The sequence below is a fragment of the Centruroides sculpturatus genome, unplaced genomic scaffold (assembly GCF_000671375.1).
Source record: "Centruroides sculpturatus isolate CEXI.00-Female unplaced genomic scaffold, Cexi_2.0 scaffold1500, whole genome shotgun sequence".
NCBI lineage: Eukaryota > Metazoa > Arthropoda > Arachnida > Scorpiones > Buthidae > Centruroides > Centruroides sculpturatus.
Genome location: NW_019385899.1, coordinates 108248 through 134873, shown reverse-complemented (window position 1 = coordinate 134873; position 26626 = coordinate 108248). Strand labels below are relative to the sequence as shown.

Here is a 26626-nt window from a genome sequence, read left to right as displayed (position 1 = left end):
TTATAACTATAATCATATTATGTATTACATTCATAGTAAAATCTGATTATTGTAATCACTTTGGGACTCACCTAAGCTGGTTATGATAACCAACCAAAAATATTATGGGGATAAGTAAATAAGACTACAATTATGGAAACTGTTTTTATTGATTCTAACATTAAAAATGATATATCAAGAAATATGTAAATTGAAGATTTAATAATTAGAATAGTTGAATTATTAGTCAACCCCCATAACACTGTTGATGATCCCATTTTATATGAATTCCATGTTGTACAAGTCACTTAGATTTTACAAATACGTGAGCATACAACATGGAATTCATATAAAACGGAATAATCAACAGTGTTACAGGGGGTGACTGTATTTATTAATTAACATCTAGTGTGTTTGCTTTATTTTTTTGCAGTATCATCATTAATAGTGTATGAGTAAAGTAAGAAATTCCAGCACTGTACTGAGAGCAGATAACACTTAAAGTAATTAACATTTAATGCTCAAAACACTAAGACTGAAATATGCAGTCCTCATCAGTTATTGTTAGTGCTATCATTGCTAACAATATTCTTGAGGCACTAAAAGATACCTTTTAAATAATTTTTAAGATTCCTTTTAATTATTTATCTGAAGATAATTGTAACTGTAATCAAAGCTCTAATTACAATAAATTTTTATAAGTGTTCTAGTATTTTTGAAACTGTGCCAGTAATTTTTAGTAATTCGAACCCAAATCAATTATTGTATTTATTCAGACACTTGGCAAATCTAATCATTAAATTTTATTCAGTTGATACGTGTTCATTGTATTTTTACACATTTCGGGCATTCCTTGCCCTCTTCAGCCAACTAAAATAAAAGTTCACAAGTTACAACAATTTTATAAACAAACAAATAAGGTCATGTTTTCCAAAACATACCTTTTTGATTACAGATTACTGAAAGTTAAAATCATAAAATTTCTTTGCACATTTAACTTGTTATCCATCAAATTACAAATTTTTGTAAGGTTTGTACCTTTAAAACATTTTACACACATGACTTCTTACCTAAAAAATGTTAAAAAAATTTTTTTTATATATATTTAACTTTATATTATCTAAAGATTTTACATCAATTATCTTGCATACAACTATTTTGATAACAATACCACAAATTACGTACCTAGTTGTTCATCAGCGGAATATGTTTGTCTTCGATTTAGATCAGTGTTTCTCAACCTGTAATGAATCGTTGCCCCCTTCAATAAAACCATTACGTAGTATCGCCCCTTCGCTTCAAAATTCCAATGCCGAGGGCCAAGGCTAACGCCAAATTCGTACTGCATTGAATAGACTAGTGACTAATATAATGTTATTTGTTTAATTATTATACGATATAATGAATAAAATATCTAATTATTCTTAATATAATGTTTTACTCTATCGCCCAGAAAATTGTTTTTCGCTCCCAAAATATAAATTATTACAAATCGCCCTCTCAACATGGAAAAAATGCCTACATGGGGGTGATATTGACCCCGTTGAGAAAAACTGATTTAGATGAAAGATGAGTATGTAAATTTTGGTATTGTTGTTAAATCGCTTTAAACGTGATAAATTTATAAGGGAAAATTTTAAAATTGTTTAAATTTTATAACAATTCAAAATGAACAACTAGGTACGTAATTTGTAGTATTGTTATCAAAATAGTTGTATGCAAGATAATTAATGTAAAATCTTTAGATAATATAAAGTTAAATATAAAAAAAAATTTTAACTTTCAGTAATCTGTAATCAAAAAGGTATGTTTTGGAAAACATGACCTTATTTGTTTGTTTATAAAATTGTTGTAACTTGTGAACTTTTATTTTAGTTGGCTGAAGAGGGCAAGGAATGCCCGAAATGTGTAAAAATACAATGAACACGTATCAACTGAATAAAATTTAATGATTAGATTTGCCAAGTGTCTGAATAAATATAATAATTGATTTGTGTTCGAATTACTTTTTATAAGTGTTTTTCAATGTACTTTTTCAATGTGTTTTTGAATGTACTGATTCTGATAACAATAAATGACAGATAATAATAATAATGTTTACAATAAGCAGATTCTGCTGTATCTATTTTGCTTATGTACAAGTTAGATGTTTATTATTTCATTTTTTATGAAAATAAAATTTTTAAATCAACTTTTAATACTAATTTTTTTCATTAGGAATTTGAAAGAGGAAGAGCATTTTTATTTTTGAATGAAATTAAGAAAAGGTTTGTCTAAGAAATTTTATGTATAACAAATTAGGCTAGGCATTTTATGAAATTTCTAGAATTAAAATACATATTTAAATATAGTTTATTATTCATTTTTAAATTTTATTTGATCCTACAAATCAATGTCCTAAACAAAAAGAACTTTTATTTTAATTGAAGTTGGTAATATAAAAGATGATCAGTTATGCACTTAGTACCTTCGGTTTCATTTTGAAATGGACAGTATATTATTGTTTTATTCATTTTTGGTGTCTTAATAATTATAATAAATTCTGCAAACTCCATTGCTTAAAATAACTTAAAATAAAAATCTAAACATACACTGTATGTCTAAAAACTTTCCAGACTGATTCTTTTCTTGGAGAGACAATTTGCACCATCTATTAGCTGATGTTGAAATAATTTGTATGAAGTCTTGTGTGCAACATATGTATGTTTTGTCTGTACCAGATTAATAGTTGACAAAAAAGAATGTATTTTTTTCTGCATGTTTTTGCATGTAGTTCCAGTTTTGCAACAGAACAAGTGTTTATCAAATTTTGTTATAAGCTTGGCAAAAGCATGACAGAAAACCTATGAAATGATGAAAGTGGCATGCAGGGAAAATGCACCATCACTTGACTGGTATAAGCATTTTAAGGATGGCCAACACTCAATAGAAGGCAGCAAAAAAGTAGTAACAGTTAACAGTTTGAATGAATGAAGCCATGCAGACTTTGTACTATGTCCTCACAAAGGACCCCTTATCTAATACTTTGTATAATAGTTGAGCGTTTAAATATTGTTAAGAATACCATTTCTATTATTAGTCACAAAGACTTGAAGTACAAAAAGATTTACATCCTCTTCCTTCTACATTGTTTTTAATCTCTGAACAGAAAGAAATGCATGTCAATTGTCATAATTTTGTTGAAGCCACTAATAGGGACCCAGTGTCCCAGCAGACATTTTTATATTTCTGAAGATAAAATTGTGCCTAAAAGGAGGGTTAATGCAATGTATCGGTGAATGTAGATGATTCAAAAAACAGTAGTATAAAAGCTTCCAATTATGTACTGCCATTCTGATGTCTATATCAAGAGGAAGGAGACTATATAGAAGCCTCATGAATAAAAGTTGATATATGAATTTGTTGATTTTTTAGAACTTTATCTGAGAACTTTTCAGACATACTAGTATATGCCAATACTTGAAATGTATATATTCATAACTTTCATGCAACTTTGATTTCTGACAGTGTGCGTAAGGGATTGAAAGAGGAAAACAACTATAAACTAGTTTTGTATATTTAAGATACAAATATTAGTATGATTGCTAATATATATTCATATATTCATTTTATTTTTGTATTCTTCAGTCTCTTAATATCCATGAAAAAATTTACATTAACTGTTATCTGTTATATAAGATGAAACTTACTAATTCTGTTGTATGCACAATCTCATTTATGTTGATGGTTATAATTCATTAAGTAGATATATAGTTTGTCTTTAATAAGTTTAGCATAAAATTAATACAATAATAAAATTGTCTTTGTGAGACAACAAAAACTTTTAAATGTAATAATTAATTTATTACACTTTATAAACAATTTATTACATTCCACAAAAACACACTTTAAAATTTAAAAATGAAAATATCAAAAATTTTATTTTTACTTGGTTAACTTTCTAAATTGCCTATTTTAAATTTTATTATTATAATATGATTATTAAATAATTAAAAATGATTTAAATCCAACATACTAAATACAGCTTGATTGATGGATCAATGTCATTCAGTTGATTTTATTTACTAAGGTTGAAGTGTGAGTACACAAGACGTTCCTTCCGTTAGTAACGTGTTTTCCTTATTGGATCGTTGAGGTCCATTCACATTGTCTAAGGATGGCTTCTTTGAGCTTATGCAGATCAAGATTCAGAAAAATCAAGACCCTGTCAGGACTGACACCAGTTGAACTATTTTAGTCATGGTTTAACTCATGTATATAAAAGATGATTACTAGGAGGGCTATTTCTACTAGTGGAGCATTGCATGCATGACAAATAGAGCTCAATAAATGGCAGAAGTCGAATAAACAATATAACAAATATGATTTAATGAATAAACAAAATATACTATATACATATCTCTAAAATGACATAAGACAACATTGGAAGTACAATGCAGTACAATGGAATTCAATGAGCTTATATCTAACTATACCTATATTTCTATGCCTTGCGTGAATGCTATACCTGAGAGAGAGAGAGTGCTTACAATAAACAATATATATACTATCTTGGCTTATGTAGTATTTGTAGTCTTCTATGAGGAGAACGGGAGATGGAGAAGTGGAACGGGAGAATCAATCTTCTATGTGCACAGTATAAATTATTTCTATCTTCTGTATGGCACCTTCAATATTATGGGAGGCTGCCCTGATTTACATGTTGCAATCTTCTTACAGAGGTCTGCCTTCTATGGCAGGTAGGAACTTTCCGTGAACTGCCATAAGTCATATAGCATGTTCTATCTTCGACGAACTGCCTTGAGTGGCGGGAAAATTCCCTTTTTATTGGGACCTCTGCTCAGTAGCATCTGAGGAATACATGGGATATGTAATGAGTGCAGAGATGGTAAACTGACATATGGCTATATGAAATAGCAATAAGCTGTGTGGGAAAGGAAGTTGATTTCCTTTTTTTCTCTGAATATGATGAAAGTCATATCCTTTCCGGTAAAATCATTTAAAGAAATAAAATATTTATTCTCATTATTGTAAATCAATTAATCTAACTCACGAATCTCACAAAACTATTAAAAGTATGGCTTGGTATTCATTTGATATCACTGCTAAGAATTTTATATAGGTACAGATAATGAAATTTTTTTGACATTAGCAACAGATCTGGGGTTGTTATGACTTGCTGATTCTCTATATGAACTAAGCTTAAAATTAAGACACTAAAATGACTTTTTATTTAATTTTTTTAAATTAATAAAAAAAAATATCAAAATAATATTATTTGATAAACAAAACAAAACTGCGTAAAAATTTTTTATCTTTTTGACAACCAACTCATTCAAAAAATTTACTTCCTTATTTAGTAAAGACCTGATGAATTTAATGGTTAAGCCATTAAAGAGCGATCAGGATACAGAAAATCTGTTTCATTTTCTGATTACAGTGTAATATTTTCTAATATTACATAAAATTTATTTTATAATTGGAAGGTTATTAAATAATAATTTAAATCATATATGAATGTCACTTTAATACAAAATGAATTTCTACACTATCATTTAAAAATTGAAGCAAATAAATCAAAATTTTAATGACATCATCAGTAAAATAGCTGAAAGTAATTCTGTTGTGTGTAAACAAAATAGAACATTGCAAATTCAATCTAGGGCTATCATTATAGATGCATATTATTATTTTAAGTGATAAAAATTAAATTTATATTAGTGAAAAGAACAGTGAGTTTATAGCTTATTAGAATGACAATTATCACAAAATGTGTTTTAATCATCAGGAATTTGAAATGCAATAATTATATAGATAAGCAAGTAAATACAGAAATTTATCAACTTAGATACAAATTCAATTAGGAGTGGCTAACAATATGAAATATAGAATGGATTTAATATACAAAAAGTGAATAGGAAATAACCAAAGGCAAGGTAAGTTATGTGTTTGATGGTTTTAGGAAAATTATGAATATGTGATACACAAAGAATTTTCATGTTTGTAAAGATGTTCTTATTGATTTTAGACCAAGGAAATGCTATTTGATGAGTTTGTAATTGCAATTTAATTAATATTGCCGTGGTATAACTTGTCTTATTGTCTAACACATATCCTGCTTTCAAATTGCCTTTTAAACACAAATAATTCATAGATTATTGCAAAAAATTATACTGGATGGTATATAATTACAGATTGCAGCTGTTACTTAATACATTTCATGTTTAATATATTTTGACAATGTAATATTCCATTATCTAAACATTATAAATACCAATACATTAGATTGTTATTACAATACAGTTTGGCAATCTCTTAATGCTAGGATTATTTACCATGTAGGTAACTAATATGTAGATTTCTTTGGATCTCTATCATAATGTAAATTTTTATTGTGCTAGATTATTAATTTTGCACAAGCAATAGCAGGTTGCTATTGCTTGTGCAAATTTGGCTGGCTGCTCTAGAGTAGACATAGTGTGTTCTGCTTGCTCCTTCCTGTTTGACTGGTCATAGTAGAGCAGTTGTTTGAATCACTTACCTACTGAAATTACTAGAGTTCAAAACATCTATGGGAGATTAGAAAGACTTCAAATCTCAAAAATACATCCATTAAGAAACCTTAATTAATTTCCAGTAATATTTAATGTGAAAAATTTAGACTAACAATTTTGATATACAAATAGAGATCTGGTTAGAATATTCCAAGATGGATCATCATTGTAAACTATTTGAAAATTAAACAAAATGAGCAATTATTTATTGTGATATCGTCACAATGCCAGGCTGCAACTTTCAATAATATTTTTAATTTATTTAATTAAAATATATGCTCTCCCCTCAAATTAGTACTGTAGTGTCTTCCCCTGTACATCATACTTTTTTGTTAGCAATGAAATCATTGGTCATCTAATCATTCAGTCAATTATTTCAATTCAAAACTTTCCATTATAACGTGACTTCCAGTTTGCATCACAAGTTCAAATATAGTTGAGATAAGCAGGGGGCCACTGGGTCGATCCCTAATGACCACTTACTCTGCACGGGCTAGTAAAGCCTGACCTCTGTGTCATCAGATGGCTTTTAGTGAGTGGCGAGGGGGTGAGCAAGTCGGCAGGTGTCCTTGGATAGACAGGAGACAGGTTTAACAATTAAACAAAGCATTTATTGAATAACTAAGGCTAAATTTACAGGAGGATATATATGTTAAACATTAAATGCGGTTAAAATAACGATTACAAGGTAGACTTTACAATGGGGCTAAACGGCTACTATGCCTATTTCCATTGAGAGAAAGAGTTCACAGATGGTTAACAAAAATACCTCTATGAGGAAACTAATAGTATGCATCAATAATTTCGTAGGAATCGTAGTCCTTGTCGATAAGGCAAACTGTATGGAAGTTCAAAGCCGTGATTTGTCTTCAACCGGTGTCTTGTCCTCTTGTTGGATCGGGTCCGTTGTATGGAGGTCTGGGAGACGGATTGCGCACAGTTACCAAGTATAACTTCCAGTTCGATCACCCTGAACTTCCAGGACCTCGAGCTTTTATTCACTTGTGATGGGAAAGAGGTCACATGATCGCCCATGTTGACGATGATAGTGCATTTTCTGATACCTATGTGTCAACTTTCCCATCTGATTGCTGACAATTGGGTTGTCATCCAATCCGAAACTATTTGATAGTTTTTCTATCGGTAGATGTTTACATAGAATTTTTTTAGTAAAATAGGTTAAAACAACTCCCAAAACTCATGGATCTCACATAGTTAATCAGGTCCCCCTGTCCATAAAGTTTCCATATCTGTCTTGATTTCTTTTATCTAACGCCATTGTCAAGATTAAGGAAAGACAGACAAATGGATGACAGTGGGAATTTATAAGTCTACAATTTTTTCAAATTGCAGCCCAATAACATTCAAACACATAAAATAAGTAAATGTGAGGTACAGATGTGATTAAAAGTGAAGAAAGAAAAAATAAATAAATAATTTAGATATTATAATGGAATGTTCTCATGTATTTTTATTTTTTAGTTTTTAATCACAAATGTATGGTAACTTGCATTTACGTATTTTATGTACAGTACAGTGGTGCCTCATATAACATACGTCTCGAATAACGAACTTTCTGTTTGGCTGTTACATGACTCGAGCAATGGACTGGCTATGAACAACGGACTTTCCTTTCGGCAGTTACGTGAGGCGAACAACGGACTTTCTGTGAACAAGTGCGAATGATGTTTCCACTCTTTTGCCGTTGCCAATGACACTCCGCTATTTTTATAATACATTAGTATTATTAGAATATATTATTAGTATATCTGAAGTACAGAGCTCCCATTGGGGTTCGGCTTGCTCCCTTGTTTATTATGTACATCACCTCAGTGCAGAGTATTTACATTTATTCAAGTGTTGTGCAAATCATGGCTTCTAAAAAAACAGAAAGGTGATTTCAATTGAAACAAAGCAAGAAATCATCAGAAGGAGTGAAAGTTGACAAAAACTTCCTTGTCAAATGGGGAGAGGTTCAGGAGTTTACCAACACTCATTATCCAAACAGAGCTGAGGCCAACGGGATCAATAATCTCTACAAAGACACCTTGCCTGTCATTTCCGACAGGTGTTGAAAAACAGAGAGAGAAACAGACCACCTTGGACATGTTTTTCAAGAAGCAAGCCGCCAAAACAAAAGGATGAAACAAGAGGAGTTGACCCTGCAAGCTCCAGTAACCTCTCCTGAATCTGACTCCAATTAAAAAACGATAAAAAGAGACCCCGCTGCAATGTGTAAAAAGTCTGTATCTGTATGAGTGTGTAAATAAAGTGTTCCTCCACCTCCTCCTCACAGCATCTGACTACCCGGCATAATTGGTGACTGCTCCATTTTCATTTTTTTAATGGTACAGTACGGTTATTTTATGCTGCGGGATGAATTATATGTTTTAACATGTATTTCTATGGGAAAATGCATTTCGTATAATGCACTTTTCACTTAATGGACTATAACATACTTAATCCGTTCCCGGACGTGCATTGGGAATGGATTAAGTACGTTATACGAGGCACCACTGTATTTAAATATTATATCATTTAATTTTCAAAGGCTCTTTAATGGATGTATTTTTGAGGTCTACTCTCTTTTGGAGTGATGACATCATTAATCTAATCCTGCTACTTAATAGAGCAGCCAGCCAAATTCACTATTACCTCCAATATAAATAAAATTATGAGAATGAAGAGACCAGACTTTTGATGAAGTTTTTAGATAGATATATAACTCCTTTATTTTTTATAAATCATCAGTTTTATGTGGCTTTTCCTAAAGTGTGAAATTATATTTATTGAAATTTTTCATGGCAAAAGAAAAAGTTTTAGTATTTAAAATACTTTTACAATAGAGATGTTTATTTAATCACACACAAGTTTTGTAGGTTTCAGGAAGTTTTCTATAATAGTTTCACTATTTTTGTGAAAATTAATTTTTTTTTTATAAATAATATTTATAAAAATAAGAAAGTTTCTAATTTAATATTTCTTCTGGTATAAATTTTTAATGAATATTTATAAAATTATTGTTTTCAGATTCCAAAGTACTTATGGTGCAAGAGCTCAGACAGCTCTTCCTTATGCAATGAATGGAGATTTTTCTCGTGTTTTAGCAACTCAAATGGTAAGTTTGTTTAAACATTTTAAATTTCACTTTGTTAGAAGAATTTTATGTGAATTGAAAAGTTACTCAGTTCACTTAAATTCTGTTCTACTTTAATATATTTTAATTCTTAATTTAGCATATATATTATGAAAAATAACTTTTCATTCTTCATAAAATGTTAAAAGAATGAATGTTTCTGTAGAGAAATGTTCTTTCTTTTGGCATTATAATTTTATAAACTAAAATTAAAATTAAAAAAACTGTATACAGATTATATATAATTTTTATTGTATTATGTAAATCAGTGATTCTCAACCTTAGTGGCATGCACTAACAAGCTAATATTGCACAATAATGATGCTATTTACAGCATCATTATCATGCAATATAGCTAGCTTGATGATGCTGTTATAAATATAAACAAAAAGTGAAATTGAAGATCTGCATTTATATTAAAAATACTTTTATATGTAATATATAATTATATGTTACATTTATATATATTAATTATATACAGTATATAAATATGTACTGCACACAAACAAATAATGAAAAGTAGATAAACTTTTAACATTTTAAAATTATTTTTGAAATTTTGTGGCACATTGTTTGAGAACCATTGATTTAAGTATAAAAAACAATAGCTTACTTATTTCAGTATCTATAGAGAATTAATATTAGTCAATAAATTATTTATTTGTTTCAACAGAAACATTTCTCTGATAATAAAGATTATGATACAGTTGCTCGAGTACAAGGAGAACTAGATGAACTTAAAGATATAATGGTTAAAAATATTGGTGAGTAATTTTTCATTTGTGAAAAAATTACATATGCTATTTTATTAAACATAATAGTTTTATTTATCTAAATTATAATTGGAATGGTTACTTTTCCTCATATGATATTTGTGTTGGAGCAAGTAAACATCTAAAAAGGATGGAATTTATAAAGCTTCCTTTAACGAACTGGCCATCATTTAAAACCTTCTCTTATGCATGGAGATTCTATATGAAACCTTTTTTGATCTTATTTACAAACTGTTGCCCAGCTTGATCATGTCAGTTATTATGTATGTATTCTACCTAGTGAAATTCACATGCTTGTTTTTAAAAAAGGTTTAAGTTCTATTTTCCATATTTATTCTTTGACCTGAACATGACGATTTAAAATTGTTGAAAACATTTGTTTATATAGTTAAACTTTATTTTTTGGTGTTTATGAAGATTTTTGCAAAATAAAACTGACATGCTGAACCATTACATTGTTTTAACACAACAATCATAAAAGATTACCAATCTCTAGGCTAGATACTGGTGTTGCAACGAATAGTATATTCGGCCAGGAGCGTGGCAGAATATTCGTCTATTCTGCCAAACTATTTGGCTTGATTAATGCACATACGAAAATTGGCGCGCAAACTGCATTATGGCAAGGACCCTTCTCTCCATTGGCCTGCTGTCACTGCGCTTTGCCAATTGCATTAATTATTGACAGTTGTAGCGGACAGACCAGAGTGTCATGGCAGTAAGTGATAAATGATATCAAATGTGAATAACAATGAAATGACCTACATGTGTAAATAACGGAAAAAGAACAGAGAAAGACGTGAAGTGAAAATGTGAAAATAAATGTGAAATTGAGTTGATAACATAATCGAACAAGTCGAGGCAACTTATTGGCGCGAAATTCGTGGCCGTCAATGCCAAACAATTGTTGTCATAGACTTCGGAAAGCTAAATGCTTGTAATGAAAGTCATTTAGTGTGCACGGGCGAAAGCCTGGGACCATTCAGGCTATCAAGCTGTCTGGAATCTGTGAAATCATAACTGTGACATATACCGATGTATCTGTCTCTTTTCTCCGTTATCACCAGGCTATGAGTCACGTAATTATAAAATGGAAAAACTACAACGGAAAAGTGAAGAATCAAAAGTATCGTGAGTGCGTATTATGATGTATGCATAGGCATACGTGGACTAGAGAGATAGAGGAAAGAGAAAGGAAAGACGAGCGCTTAAAAAGGATAGGCAGGGTCAGACCCNATACTTTAAACCAATATTTCATGTATTTTTTTTCTTATCCTTTTTCACTTGCAAGTTGTACAACGTTACAAATAGTTTATAGCCATCTTCCAAAGAATTTTTTGATCAAATAACTAAGTATGATGATATAGCAATTCCTTCGCGATAGGATATAAACGAATATTATGTTCTTAGAATAGAATATATAAACACAGACTAAGTATCAACGGCAGATATATTTCTTAGCTATAAAAAAACACATGCTGCTATTTATTTAAACATGAAATTATATATTTATTATTAAGAAAAAGACCAAAAAATACTTAAATTTTCTCTTTAATAATAATATATTCAGTATAAATTATCGGACAGTATATTAACAAAACGGAGGTTATAAAGGCAAAGGGGTATTATGAATTTGGATGCTCGTTGGTCTGCAATTTGAAAAAAAATATAGACCTATAAATTCCAAACGTTTTCCTTTTGTCTGACTTAATCTCAAGAATGTATTATATCGATGAAAATAGAGACAATATGTAGAAAGATTCGGGTTAGGAGGCTATGATTAACTCTATATGAACTTCCATTCTACCACGAAAATCACGTAATTTCAATTCAAACATTTTCTCCAGAATGGAGTTGACCGGCATGACTCTATTGTTATTAGGCAAAGTATGATATACAGGGGCAAGACGGTACTAATTTGAGATCGAGAGGATATATTTTAAAAATTATTTGAAATAAATTTAGATACAGTTGCAACTCGGGGTGAAAGATTAGAACTTCTTGTAGACAAAACAGAAAATCTTAGTTCTTCTGTAAGTATTTTTTAAGTCATTTTTACATTATCAAAGAACTTATGTTTATCTGTTAAATAAGAAAAATTATATTCTTATTCTTGAGTAAGAGCATTCAAAGGAAAAGAAAAATTATTTTGAATTATATGTATTAAGTAGGTTGAAATAAATCAGTATTGTTAGATATAAAGCTAAACTCAATACACATCATCTCAATATGGCTAATAATTAATTAGCCATATAGTAGTCCATCATTTGATTATAAAATAAATCAAATTGTAGATTTTGAAAAATTTTCAAAATAAAAGTGACAAAATTTGATAATTTTTAATTATCAATATTATGGAATTAAATTTACCAGCAGAAAAACTTTTCTTGGTCCATTGATTTAAGTATAAAAAACAATAGCTTACTTATTTCAGTATCTATAGAGAATTAATATTAGTCAATAAATTATTTATTTGTTTCAACAGAAACATTTCTCTGATAATAAAGATTATGATACAGTTGCTCGAGTACAAGGAGAACTAGATGAACTTAAAGATATAATGGTTAAAAATATTGGTGAGTAATTTTTCATTTGTGAAAAAATTACATGTGCTATTTTATTAAACATAATAATGTATCTAAATTATAATTGGAATGGTTACTTTTCCTCATATGATATTTGTGTTGGAGCAAGTAAACATCTAAAAAGGATGGAATTTATAAAGCTTCCTTTAACGAACTGGCCATCATTTAAAACCTTCTCTTATGCATGGAGATTCTATATGAAACCTTTTTTGATCTTATTTACAAACTGTTGCCCAGCTTGATCATGTCAGTTATTATGTATGTATTCTACCTAGTGAAATTCACATGCTTGTTTTTAAAAAAGGTTTAAGTTCTATTTTCCATATTTATTCTTTGACCTGAACATGACGATTTAAAATTGTTGAAAACATTTGTTTATATAGTTAAACTTTATTTTTTGGTGTTTATGAAGATTTTTGCAAAATAAAACTGACATGCTGAACCATTACATTGTTTTAACACAACAATCATAAAAGATTACCAATCTCTAGGCTAGATACTGGTGTTGCAACGAATAGTATATTCGGCCAGGAGCGTGGCAGAATATTCGTCTATTCTGCCAAACTATTTGGCTTGATTAATGCACATACGAAAATTGGCGCGCAAACTGCATTATGGCAAGGACCCTTCTCTCCATTGGCCTGCTGTCACTGCGCTTTGCCAATTGCATTAATTATTGACAGTTGTAGCGGACAGACCAGAGTGTCATGGCAGTAAGTGATAAATGATATCAAATGTGAATAACAATGAAATGACCTACATGTGTAAATAACGGAAAAAGAACAGAGAAAGACGTGAAGTGAAAATGTGAAAATAAATGTGAAATTGAGTTGATAACATAATCGAACAAGTCGAGGCAACTTATTGGCGCGAAATTCGTGGCCGTCAATGCCAAACAATTGTTGTCATAGACTTCGGAAAGCTAAATGCTTGTAATGAAAGTCATTTAGTGTGCACGGGCGAAAGCCTGGGACCATTCAGGCTATCAAGCTGTCTGGAATCTGTGAAATCATAACTGTGACATATACCGATGTATCTGTCTCTTTTCTCCGTTATCACCAGGCTATGAGTCACGTAATTATAAAATGGAAAAACTACGACGGAAAAGTGAAGAATCAAAAGTATCGTGAGTGCGTATTATGATGTATGCATAGGCATACGTGGACTAGAGAGATAGAGGAAAGAGAAAGGAAAGACGAGCGCTTAAAAAGGATAGGCAGGGTCAGACCCTCAGATGTGTGCGACAATTCTCGAATGAATAGGTGTGTACATGTGCTGATATTTGTAATTATAAATTGTAAATACATGTGACTAATATTATTTTTTTTTATTTTGTGCATGTTATAAGTTATAAATAAATATAAACAACACTACCTGATAACATTAAATCTAAATACCAAAATGATTAATTTACTGTGTTTTTGTTATTTCTTACTCTTGCTTTTAGGTATTCGGTATTCGGCCGAATAGTGATTAAATATTCGTTATTTGGCTGAATACCGAATAGTAACCAAATATTCATTACATCACTACTAGATACTCTTGGTATACATAAGCATGCTGCAGTAGAATATTTTATTTATCAATCGCCTCTTGCAATTTTTATTAATTTTATCAAAGTTTAGTAATTATCCTTACCAATGTAAATGGCAAATTGAATATTTTTCCTGTGAATTTTTTACAATATATTTTAGAATAAAAGTTAATGAGAGTTTTCCTAAAGTCATTGCTTTTTCCAAGTGTTCGTAAAGGCTACACTGTGATGATGAGTAGTGACTTATTTGATCAATTGATCATCAAGCAAAGCATGTCTTGGAAATGATGAGCTCAATGCTTAATTTTATGAAATTAATTCAGTGATGATGTCATTAAACCTTAACCAAATAGTTATTGATGAGTATCAATGACTTTAGGAAGACACTCAATGAAATATACAGTAGTTTATTCATGTTATTCATAAAAATATGAATTATAATATACAGTATAATAATAATTTAAAATAAAAAATTTTTTGAATTTTATTTTATTTATTATTATCTATTATATTTTATGATATATTTTAAAAATTATTTGAAATAAATTTAGATACAGTTGCAACTCGGGGTGAAAGATTAGAACTTCTTGTAGACAAAACAGAAAATCTTAGTTCTTCTGTAAGTATTTTTTAAGTCATTTTTACATTATCAAAGAACTTATGTTTATCTGTTAAATAAGAAAAATTATATTCTTATTCTTGAGTAAGAGCATTCAAAGGAAAAGAAAAATTATTTTGAATTATATGTATTAAGTAGGTTGAAATAAATCAGTATTGTTAGATATAAAGCTAAACTCAATACACATCATCTCAATATGGCTAATAATTAATTAGCCATATAGTAGTCCATCATTTGATTATAAAATAAATCAAATTGTAGATTTTGAAAAATTTTCAAAATAAAAGTGACAAAATTTGATAATTTTTAATTATCAATATTATGGAATTAAATTTACCAGCAGAAAAACTTTTCTTGGTGGCAATCTGAAATTTTGTGTTAAGTTGTAGATTTTCTAATAAAATAATTCAGAAATGTTTTTTTGAAACTTCTTTGATAGTTCCAGGAGAACAGTAATATAGAATTCATTTTCAGAATGTTGTAGCTTTAATTTTATCAATTTTGACAATAAAAATTTTCATTTTCTAGAATTTTTACAAAATAAATTTAAATGATGCATAAATAATATGTAAAAAATAGTTGATATTTTCATTCTATTTAGACAATTTAAAAATTTTAAATATAATTCTATAATAAAATTTATTGTTCTTAACATCTCATTTTTTTATTTTTGTATAAAGTGAAATTTTAGTACTGCAGGGATGTTTTTAATCACTCTATGTATACAAATATTTTTACAGTATTACATTAATAAACTGTTAAAATAAAATGTATTTATTTATTTAAAATAAATCATATTGAAATATTATTATTAAATATTTCAGGCTATAACATTTCGGAAATCTAGCAGAAATTTGGCTCGTTCGATGCTGTTGAAAAATATTAAAATTACAATTATTATAGTTGCTACTATAATTGTAAGTATTAAAGTTTTTTCATTTATATTTCATTATTTACATTTAAAATTCTTTGTTTTAATGTTTATAATTTTATTATTTTTAGATTATACTATACTTTATTGTGAGTGCTGCATGCGGTGGATTAGATTGGAAAAAGTGTGTGCAATGATGGTAAAACAATTGAATATTTTGTAAAGTTTTATATCAAAGAAAATATTATCCTGATATCTTTAGGGAACAAAAAAGAAAAACTTGTATATAATTGTGTCACAGAATTTCTGATTATTAATAAAATTTCAAAAATATTGTTATAAAAATAAAATATAATATTAGATATTGAATAAATTTTTGAAATAAATCCATATCACTTAATATCTATAATGTTAAAAGGCATCAAACTGTTTTATATAATTTTATTGTTTTTTTAATTAATTCAGTTTGTTCAATGTCCTAAATTATTCATTTAGATTAAATTACAAGAAAAGAGTAGTAAATTTATTCTGTTGTTTTTGAAACAGTCTATTAAATTTTTTAAATAATAATAATTTTATTATAGTTAATAAAAATTAATGTAATTCAAATTACATGCACATTAATAAGGATTAATTTTTAAGCATTATCTTTGATTTGGTTGCAATATTACCAATGTTATTTGACTAATTATCCTTAAATACTGGTAGTAACTGAATTTCATCCTTAAAGCTTGAAACAATAACCACTCTTGAATAGTAGCCATATCTACTATTCAAGGATTTCTGAAAACTCAGGAAAATAATGTAAAATTAATACTGTAAATTACTGTAGGTAGGTATCATATTTATTTGTTTAATAAACAAACTTTAATAAAAAATGAAATATGTAAAATGTATAATATACAATAGGTTTATTATTTTTATTACTAGTATGTAGAAAGTAATAAGTCAAAGAAAGATACCAGTTGCTATTTCAAGTGTAATTTGTTTTAAAAATCAAACATTTATAAATAAATATCTAAATTAATAATGACATAAAATGGTTATGTAGAAAGGAAACAATAGTTGGCCTTGAATAGTAATCACAGAAAAAATATGCAGCTTAAAATAGGATCCTTGACTATTATTTGAATAAAACTGATATTTGAGGATTTTTTTGAATGTAACTATTATTTAATGGCAACATTTTTTAAATATGAATCCAATAAAAAGTTCTAGGATATTAAATCCTCAATATTTCCAAAAATTAAATAAATATTATCTATATAAATAAAATATATATATATTTTGATTCTGATGAAACTGTGTTGTAGTTTACTTTGCTTTATACAGACGCATTATGATGACTTTTTTCAAAACACTTGGCAGATTATTCATCTCTTTATTCAGTTGGGACGCAATTTACAAGTCACGTTTCGGGCATTAGCCCCTCTTCAGCCAACTAAATATTAAAATCAAACATGAGAAAATATACATATTCATATGCGAATAAAACATTCTGTAGATATAACACATTTAAAAAAATAAAAAACATACCTTAAAAGTACATATTACAAACATACAGATGGCGTACAAAATGGACTGCATCATATTCTATAGATCGAGTGAAGAATGAACAGATTGATAAGTCTCAAACCTGACTGCTTGATAACAGGACTTTCAAATTTGACGGTCTTTAAATTTATACAAATAATGTTCAAATAAATAAATTGAAATTTATAAACAATTTTTAACAGCATTTGTTTTACCTGTAATTTATATTCAGACATATTACCCAAATTCACACATTAACTGTTGTAGCTTTTTTAAGACAAGTCTTGTGCACAGTTATCCCAATGACACTATCTGGTCTGCTAATTTACATATATATCTGTGAACTGATTTGAAACGATTTCAGTATTCAATAAAAAGTTGTGTACAAACAGAAATTAATAGTATATTAATATTAGCTTATAATATTTCTGGATTTTTACAATCATTATTTATTTATACATGAACTTTGAACCTTAATGATTATCACTATAATTATATCCAATAATCTCTTACAATTATAATATTTTAAACCAGTTCTCACTAATTTTGATGCTTAAGTTTTTATTTATACAATTGTTATTTTTATTTTTAATAATCTCAANAAAAGTTGTGTACAAACAGAAATTATTAGTATATTAATATTAGCTTATAATATTTCTGGATTTTTACAATCATTATTTATTTATACATGAACTTTGAACCTTGATGATTATAACCATAATTTTATTCAATAATCTCTAACACAATTATAATATTTTTAACCAGTTCTCACTAATTTTGATACTTAAGTTTTTATTTATACAATTGTTATATTTATTTTTATTAATCTCAACACACACTTTAAATTTTCTGTTATATGTTTTCTTTTTATATAAAATCTGTATGTTAGATATATCTATGTTGCAATCGTTTAGTACACAATGATCGTGGAATACTGAGTTTAATCGGTGATACTTCAAATCAGACATATTTTCTTTAACCCATATTTTTAGTTTGCGTTTTGTCTCGCCTATATAAAAACTCTTGTTTTTACATATACGTGGTATTTTTTCATTTCTTCTTTATTTATTTTTTGTTTTTTTATACTTTGTTTGGCCTTCAATCTGGAGAATAGATTTCCATATTTTGGAGCAAGTTTCATGGTATTTTTCTTCATTTCTGTATCTATTTGCTCGTACATGTTTTTTATGTATTGAAAACCTAAATATTTTACTTTTGTTTTGGTTTTTTCATCTTTTGTTTTAGTAGTGTTATCTATTATTTGTTGTCATTTGTTAATTAATCTGATTGGATATCCATTTAAATTAAATTTTTTCTTTAAATTATTTATATATTTATTTTTATTAATTTCGTTACTAGTTTTATTTTGTATTTTTGTATACTCCATATAAAAAACATTCTTTTTGATATAATTCTAATATACCTTTGTATATCTTATTGTAGTTTCAATTGAACATGGTTTTCTAAAAGGCTCAAATTCTAACTTATTTTCTTTTCTTGTGATTACGACATCTAGGTACCATATACTGTTGTCAACGATATTTGCTTCTTCAATTGTAAATTGTATTTCTTTATCTATATTATTTATTATTTTTTCTATTTCTTTAATTTTAACTTCTGCATCGTTGTATATAATTAAAACATCGTCAACATATCTTTTATAATATTTTATACCTGGTATATTTTTAATTGCTTCATCTATATCGATCATTATTATTTCGGCGAGCTTTGGTCCGATAATTTTCGGTAATCGATAAAAAGTTGTCTGTATACAACTTTTTATCGATTACCGAAAATTCTTTTAAATTCGTTTATTGGTATAGGCCTATATGCAAATTAGAAAACCGAACTACGTCGCTGTGATGGTCGTGCGTGAGACGTGTCTGTATGTAACAGTAGCAAGTCATTGTGTAAATTTAAGTGATATGCCTCTTGGCATATCACTTAAATCTACACAATGACTGTTGCTACTGTTATATACAGACAGGTCTCACGCACGACCATCACAGCTACGTAGTTCGGTTTTCTAATTTGCATATAGGCCTATACCAATAAACGAATTTAAAAGAATTTTCGGTAATCGATAAAAAGTTGTATACAGACAACTTTTTATCGATTACCGAAAATTATCGGACCAAAGCTCGCCGAAATAATAATGATCGATATAGATGAAGCAATTAAAAATATACCAGGTATAAAATATTATAAAAGATATGTTGACGATGTTTTAATTATATACAACGATGCAGAAGTTAAAATTAAAGAAATAGAAAAAATAATAAATAATATAGATAAAGAAATCCAATTTAAAATTAAAGAAGAAAACACAGTTGATAATAGTATACAATATCTAGATGTTATAATAACAAGGAAAGAAAACGAATTAGAATTTGAACCCTTCAGAAAACCTTGTTCGATNATAAAATTAACTGAATTAAGTTTGAATACAAGTTTATTTTAAGCTTTTATATGAATTTCTTTCAGACATTCGAAGTAATTTATTAAGCAGCCTATTTCTTTTAATTTCTGCAAACTTTTTTTAATGCGGTTTTAAGTTAATTTTAATTCGTTGTTTTGATTTTATGCGATTTTAGAAAATTACGGAACGTATCCCTACCTTTTCAAGGCAAGTAAAGTTTTTTTTTATGCGCTTTTCTGTAGAACGTATCCACCGCATAAAACGAGACCTTACAGTACTAGGCAAAAAAAATGTTAAAATTCTTTCTCTGTAAGAAGTTTTAATAGTCAAACTTCTAGGGGGAAAGTCTACAGTGACTATGGTAACAAAATTCACAATATTCTAAACATGGAGCCACCATTCTTTTAAACATTGCATCACATATGTATCACAGTTTGTGTAATATAAAACAGTCTTTCTATAAATAGATCACTGACCCCTATTCATTAAAAATATCCAAATACCACTTGTTATATAATTACATTGTTCTGATAATTATATTATAATTATTTTGTTAATAGTAACATACAAAGAACATATGCATTGGGAGGATTTTGATAGAAACAAAAATCTAAATCATATTTGTAGAAAAAGTATACTTCAATAATCAGTATAGCCTGCTTTGGCCTTTAAAACCTTCCTAATGCAATCAGACATATAATTAATAATAATTCTGCAATTGTGCAATGTTATTTTGTTCCACTCATTTTGTACATATTCCCATAATTGGTGGATGCTTTCAGGCTGAGCTGCATAGTCAGACAAATGACGTTTAAGAAGGAAAAAGATGTGTTCATTCAGGTTGAGATCAGGCGATTGAGGTGACTCAATCAGGCTATTTTGATCCTGAAGCCAGGTCATTGCTTTTCTGGATGCATGTTTTGATCATTGCAGATAAATGAAAGAACTCTTATCAATCTGGTAATAATCAACAGATTGTAACAATACAATAAATATAAGTATAAGTTTAAATGACTGAAGCAAAGATAAAACCTTTGCTTCAGTCATTTAAACTTATTATTAATTTTACTTAAGATTGTAACAAATAATTGTCAAGTATCTCAGTGTAAATAATGATATCCATTCTATTAGGTATATAGCATTCCAGACCCAAAATAGATAATACAGCCCCAAACCATAAGACTACCACCAAATTTCAATGTTGTTTGTACTTCTCGCTCAGTTATATGCTTCCCCTGGTGAAGTTAACTGTAGAGACTTCTCCCAGCTAACAACTATAGTCAACTATCCAGACTTTTTCCTACCTCCACGAGTGGACACCATCCTGTTTGAACTTCGTGCTATCGCCCTTCGTCACAACCTCCCACACCATTGAGCATCAACTGACTGCCCCGGGGCCAAAAACTGAATAGTCCAGATCTACCAGAAGACAAGACACGCTAGATTATAAGACAGTATAAATAAACGGGTTTGTTTGTTACTGTACCCATTTGCCTCACTTTCCTTCATCCCACATACAATAAATCCTGACATTTGGATATCACCAATTTCGCGACCTTCACAAACGTATGCAGGATTTCTTATCTGTCGAAATGTATAATTTAGTCTCTCCAAGTAGTTGAATACGAACAGAAGAAGAATAATTTGAGTGAGTATCAAAGTGAAAAGATTATAGGTGATGAAGATAAAGAAAATAGAAAAATCAACATGACAAAAATATTTCGAGTCTCGTTCGAGAGAAGAGGAAACAAATAAAAATCAATATAGATTACCATTACGAACAGATATAGAAAATAGAACATAAAGCGAGTAAAATTAGAATATTTTGATAGAATTTCAGTTCGACCTCGTTCATTACATTATCGGGATTGGAATAATTTTTCCTCTTAAAGTTACTAAATTAAAGACAGATGAGAATATTTATCATTGAAATTGTCGATGTAACATATTCAGATCTATCAGAAAACATTGAGATGATTTCGGCCTATCTCCTTATAGATGGAACAGAGGGCCTTGTGGTGACTACCACAAGGCCCTCTGTTCCGAATGTTTCAGCCCAATTCCATAGCCCGAATGTTTCAGCCCAGGCAATTCTATCATCGTGTGATAGAATTGCCTGGGCTGAAACATTCGGAAAGGATAAATATCTACAAACTGTTCGGGATAAGGACTGCATGAATATAGATAGTCCATTTATATGTTACTGTGGACATATAATCATATCACTTAGCAAAATCGCTGTAGAGGAAATTGCCGTCAACTTTAATGTTATAAACAATAATGTAACGAAACGATGACGTCATCTATGTTTATACAAAATATATTTTATATTATCATCCTGTTATTGGACGCCGTTTAGTAAAATCGTTATAAAAAGATTTAATTCGCAATAATTCGTGCTTTTGTAATTTTTAGTAACATTTTGAATAAAATACATTTGTTTCCATGTAATTTTATCTTTATAAGCATAAAGTTAAGCCGTAAAACTGAATTAGCGCTATGGGAAACCGCCGTGAAGTTTTACCTATCTACCCGGAAGTTTCGCCTGTATTTTACTGATAACGAGAAATACTTAATTATCTAAATTAATTCGTATATGTGACTAAATTGAGACTTAAAATTTTTCTGTCCCTAAAACAATTTTCAAAAACGTTTTGTATGATTAGTTTGAAAATATTATTTTAAAATTCTTATATGAACCCATAAAGGGAAGGAAAATGAAATTTGTAGGCAAAAATATTCATTTTTCTCAACAACAATAGCGCTCGTCGACAATAGTTTTTCTTTTCGATTGTTTCGAAGGCTTTCGTTTGCGTTCTTTACTGTTTTGTGATTTTCGAAGAGTGAAATGAGTGGAGAGAGAAAGAGTTTCTTGCGTAGGATCTTCGGAGGAAGACCCACGAGCAATAAGATAGGTGTAGAGAGAGAGGAGCAGAGAGATGAAGAGATGGGTCATGGTCCCACAGAGAATCCGGAAGTCAGTGGAATTCCGATCGAAATACTGGTTCTTCCTCGACGTTTGGAGGATCCAGAATCTAGTGGATTTCAGCCGGATCCGGAGTTTCTTTTGGAGCGTTCGGAGCAAGCCCGACGTATCGAATGGGTCGAGCCGAAGCTCTATTGGAGTCCGTGTAAGATATACCGACTGAGATTAGCTCATATGAGCGACGAGGAGATCGAGGCCGAAATGTGGGCCGAGGGCATCGAGTTCGATCGAAATAAACGTCATTCGGATCATTTTATGAGAGGGGCGCTTTCAAAATTGGTGAAAGTGATAAGAAATGTGCGGGAATTCTCTTGTTCCTGCTTTGATGGCTGTAAGAAAATTAAAGTTCATCCACTTATGAACGATGAGTTACGTCTTCGCAATCGTCTTTTCGGGTAATTGTCATTTTCACAGATTGAATGTGGTTTAAATTCAATATTTGCTTTTCACAACGATTAATCTTTAATTCTACTTTATAGCCCTCTCCTCACAAACGTCGAAAGTATAGAACTGGAGGAGTTCTAGACGAACTCAGAGACCTTGAAGTTATCTAGCGTGGTCCTATCTTCCAGTTGTGATTAAATGAGTGCAATTTATCGACTTGTGACGCTATTTACCGGACTTGACTCTGTAACTCGGACTTGACGACTTTTCCTGGATTTGACCTGAAAACTCGGATGTGACCGAAGTCTCCAACGGGACTTCAAACTTCGGGTGTGACAGAAGGATGATTCTCAAATGGACTTTCGAATAAGCGGGGAATCATTTCCTTCGGACTTTTGTGAATTCAATGTGTTTTATATTGTGTTTGTGATTTAATCGAGGGACAGTTTGCCTCTGATGTATGAGCTGAAAACCCGGGTGTGACTTTAAACCTCGGATGTGACAGAAGGATGATTCTCGAATGGACTTTCGTATAAGCGGGGAATCATTTCCTTCGGACTTTTGTGAATTCAATGTATTTTATATCGTGTTTGTGATTTAATCGATGGACAGAATTTTGAACTTTTCAGAGAACAGACTGAAATTTACATGCATCTTTATGACTTATTCTTACCTTAATCCTGTCTTGTGCCTATAGTTTAATATTTGTATTCAATTAAAATTTAATCGTGTTAATTATTTGTAATTTGTATATCGAGTTAAAAAACATTATATAATAAACTTCTCAAAAAATAAATATGTTATTGTGAAATATATTATGCATTATATAATATAATATAATAAAAATAACGTATTATATTATAAGTTACAACGATTACAAATAACGAAGTTTAAACTTAATAACCGACGTTACAATAATAGAGGCGGCAAACACGTGAATCTGCCACACTGTCAGTCGGATTGAATTCAATTGATATTATAAATCCCAGTTTATAGACCATTTCCGTTCACGACTGAATGGTGACCGGTTAAGGTAAGGTGACAGTCTTTTGCTCTGGGGAACCAGAAATCGAATTCGAATGGGCCGCAAAACCACAGGAATTTTTCGATTGTGATTCGTCCGGCAGAGCCATGTGAAATAGTTTGTTACCCAAAGCAATTTGAAATCACTCCTGATTCAATGCTAATTACAAAATGTTGTAATTTTGTAATTAAAACGTAATGTAATGTAAAACGTTCATTTTGGCGCTAGGGACACATGTCCACCTTCGCTCTTTTTAGTTACGCCTCTGTCCTTGGCCCAGCAGTGGCCAAGCGGTTCCGTTTCCTGAACGCTGGGAGTTCGGTCGTGAGCTTGCGCCTCGCCCGGACTGGCTGGCCACGTGGTTTTTCGGGTTTTCTCCATGTCTGTTCCCTGAATATGGGCCAATAACCCTTAAAAAGACATTCTGGGAGCCATTTCCCTTAGGCAGATCGCCAAGTGTTGCATTTCCGCAAATTAACCAAACAACAACTGTCGTCCGGATATGTGGGGTCTGTCGCTCACCATCCGGCCGCCCCATTGTGGGTTTGGCAGAACCCATATAGGGCTTGGTAAAAGCCCAGAGTGCTGTAGCACTGAAGGTCGTTGAACAATGTTCTGTTGCAGTTTAACAGTTCGTAGTGTGTATGAATCCATGTGGGTAGAAAAAAGGTTTTTTAGTACTCANGTTACCCAAAGCAATTTGAAATCACTCCTGATTCAATGCTAATTACAAAATGTTGTAATTTTGTAATTAAAACGTAATGTAATGTAAAACGTTCATTTTGGCGCTAGGGACACATGTCCACCTTCGCTCTTTTTAGTTACGCCTCTGTCCTTGGCTACTTGGTACTCTGTCCTTAGTACTGTACAAAAGTCCTGTTTAGATGAGTCGTCCACATCTACATCAACAGTGCCTGCTTTGGATTTGGCAAATGAAAACTCAGTGCCGCCCAATCACTTCCAGAAGTTGTTGAAGAGAGCCAAAAAATAACACCATCAGAAGTTCATCAAGAGCGGAGTGGCAGTAGCAGATATTAAACGAAGTTCCTTTTGATTCTGCATTATGAAATGCTTTCTGTATATCCTGTATATCATCTGAAACTTGTCAAATACTAATGGAGAGGGGTCCACATCAAATTAAAGAATTCGAGTTTCCTATTAATAAAGGAAGGCGTAGATTTTCGCCCTCGCATTATTTGAAAGTGTTGAGCAATGGTGAAGTCGTTGAGAGAAGTTGGTTGATTTACTCTGTTACAAATGATACTGTCTTTTGCTATTGTTGTATTTTATTTGATAATTCGTCTACTATTAGTGACTGGCCCGAAAAAGACTATTCTGACTGGGGGAATCTTCCAAGAGCCCTCACAATGCACGAAAAGTCTGTAAATCACAGAAATGCCTTTAGAGAATGGAAAGAATTAGGCATTCGATTAAAACAGAAAATAAAAACTATTGACGCTGAATATCAACGAATTATGGATATAGAAATTCAGCATTGGAAAGTTCTAAAAAGAATTATGTCAATAATTAGACTATTGGCTTCACAATGCTTAGCTTTTCATGGAACAACTGAACATTTGTTTCAGTCTAATAACGGAAACTTCTTAAAGTTGGTAGAATTGCTTTCTGAGTTTGATCCAGTTATGGAAGAACATATCAGGAGTTCAACGCGAGTCTGATAAATGGTCTGACTTATCTAAGCAATAATATACAGTTCAGTTCAGTTCAGTTCAGTTATTTTATTAAAGCACATATGCGTACATAACCAGCACCGCTAGGCATAGCTGGGGATAGGGTACATGAATACAAGTTACAGGAGAGCAATGTATGTATATAATTATACACTTACAAAATAAAATAAGAGATAACATGGTAGCAGAGTGTAACATTAAATTGTAAGACCTACAATAATTTACAGTAGATACATGCATATTGTGCTGATAACGCTGTAAGTGAATATACAACGAAAGACAAGCACAGTTTAAATATACAATACATAATAAGAGGTAGATATTTTACAAAACAAATTACAGGTGATCAATATATGTATATAATTAAGAACACATACAGAATAAAGTAAAGATGAAAGTAGTAGCAGAGTATAAGGGTAAAACAGTAAATTTTAAAATATATACACGCATAGAATTAAGTTAACATAATATGTGGATAAACATTGAAAAAACAAAGTAAAGGTTAGATGTAGAGTACATTATAAAAGAAAGTATGCAG

General features: G+C 30.1%; 3 protein-coding genes across 4 annotated transcripts in view; all 3 read left to right on the top strand.

Moving 5' to 3' along the window:
- The window catches only part of LOC111612471 (vesicle-associated membrane protein 7-like), a 40673-nt gene extending 24260 nt beyond the window's left edge, over nt 1-16413 (top strand). For both annotated transcript variants that reach the window (XM_023353685.1, XM_023353686.1), the window contains exons 4-9: nt 2197-2246; nt 9564-9651; nt 10343-10433; nt 12408-12475; nt 16005-16097; nt 16183-16413. In XM_023353685.1, coding sequence (XP_023209453.1) covers nt 2197-2246; nt 9564-9651; nt 10343-10433; nt 12408-12475; nt 16005-16097; nt 16183-16248 — 456 coding nt within the window. In that variant the 3' untranslated portion in view covers nt 16249-16413. The remainder of the gene's footprint in view (nt 1-2196; nt 2247-9563; nt 9652-10342; nt 10434-12407; nt 12476-16004; nt 16098-16182) is intronic.
- Nucleotides 16414-22454: 6041 nt separating this feature from the next.
- LOC111612478 lies at nt 22455-24125 on the top strand. The gene is made up of 2 exons (XM_023353695.1): nt 22455-23384; nt 23469-24125. Exons 1-2 carry the CDS (start codon nt 22852-22854, stop codon nt 23512-23514), a joined length of 579 nt encoding a protein of 192 aa, XP_023209463.1. The 5' UTR covers nt 22455-22851; the 3' UTR covers nt 23515-24125.
- A 1387-nt stretch (nt 24126-25512) lies between these two features.
- On the top strand, nt 25513-26076 carry LOC111612477 (zinc finger MYM-type protein 5-like). The gene has a single exon (XM_023353693.1). It carries the CDS (start codon nt 25513-25515, stop codon nt 26074-26076), a length of 564 nt encoding a protein of 187 aa, XP_023209461.1.
- The last annotated feature ends 550 nt before the right edge of the window (nt 26077-26626 follow it).

What these genes read in the sequence shown, in the direction of transcription:
- LOC111612477 (XM_023353693.1), top strand. Translation starts at nt 25,513, where the DNA reads ATGGAGAGGGGTCCACATCAAATTAAAGAATTCGAGTTTCCTATTAAT.
- LOC111612478 (XM_023353695.1), top strand. Translation starts at nt 22,852, where the DNA reads ATGAGTGGAGAGAGAAAGAGTTTCTTGCGTAGGATCTTCGGAGGAAGA. An exon ending in CTTCGCAATCGTCTTTTCGG is followed by an intron (nt 23,385 to 23,468) that starts GTAATTGTCATT and finishes TCTACTTTATAG; the next exon opens with CCCTCTCCTCACAAACGTCG.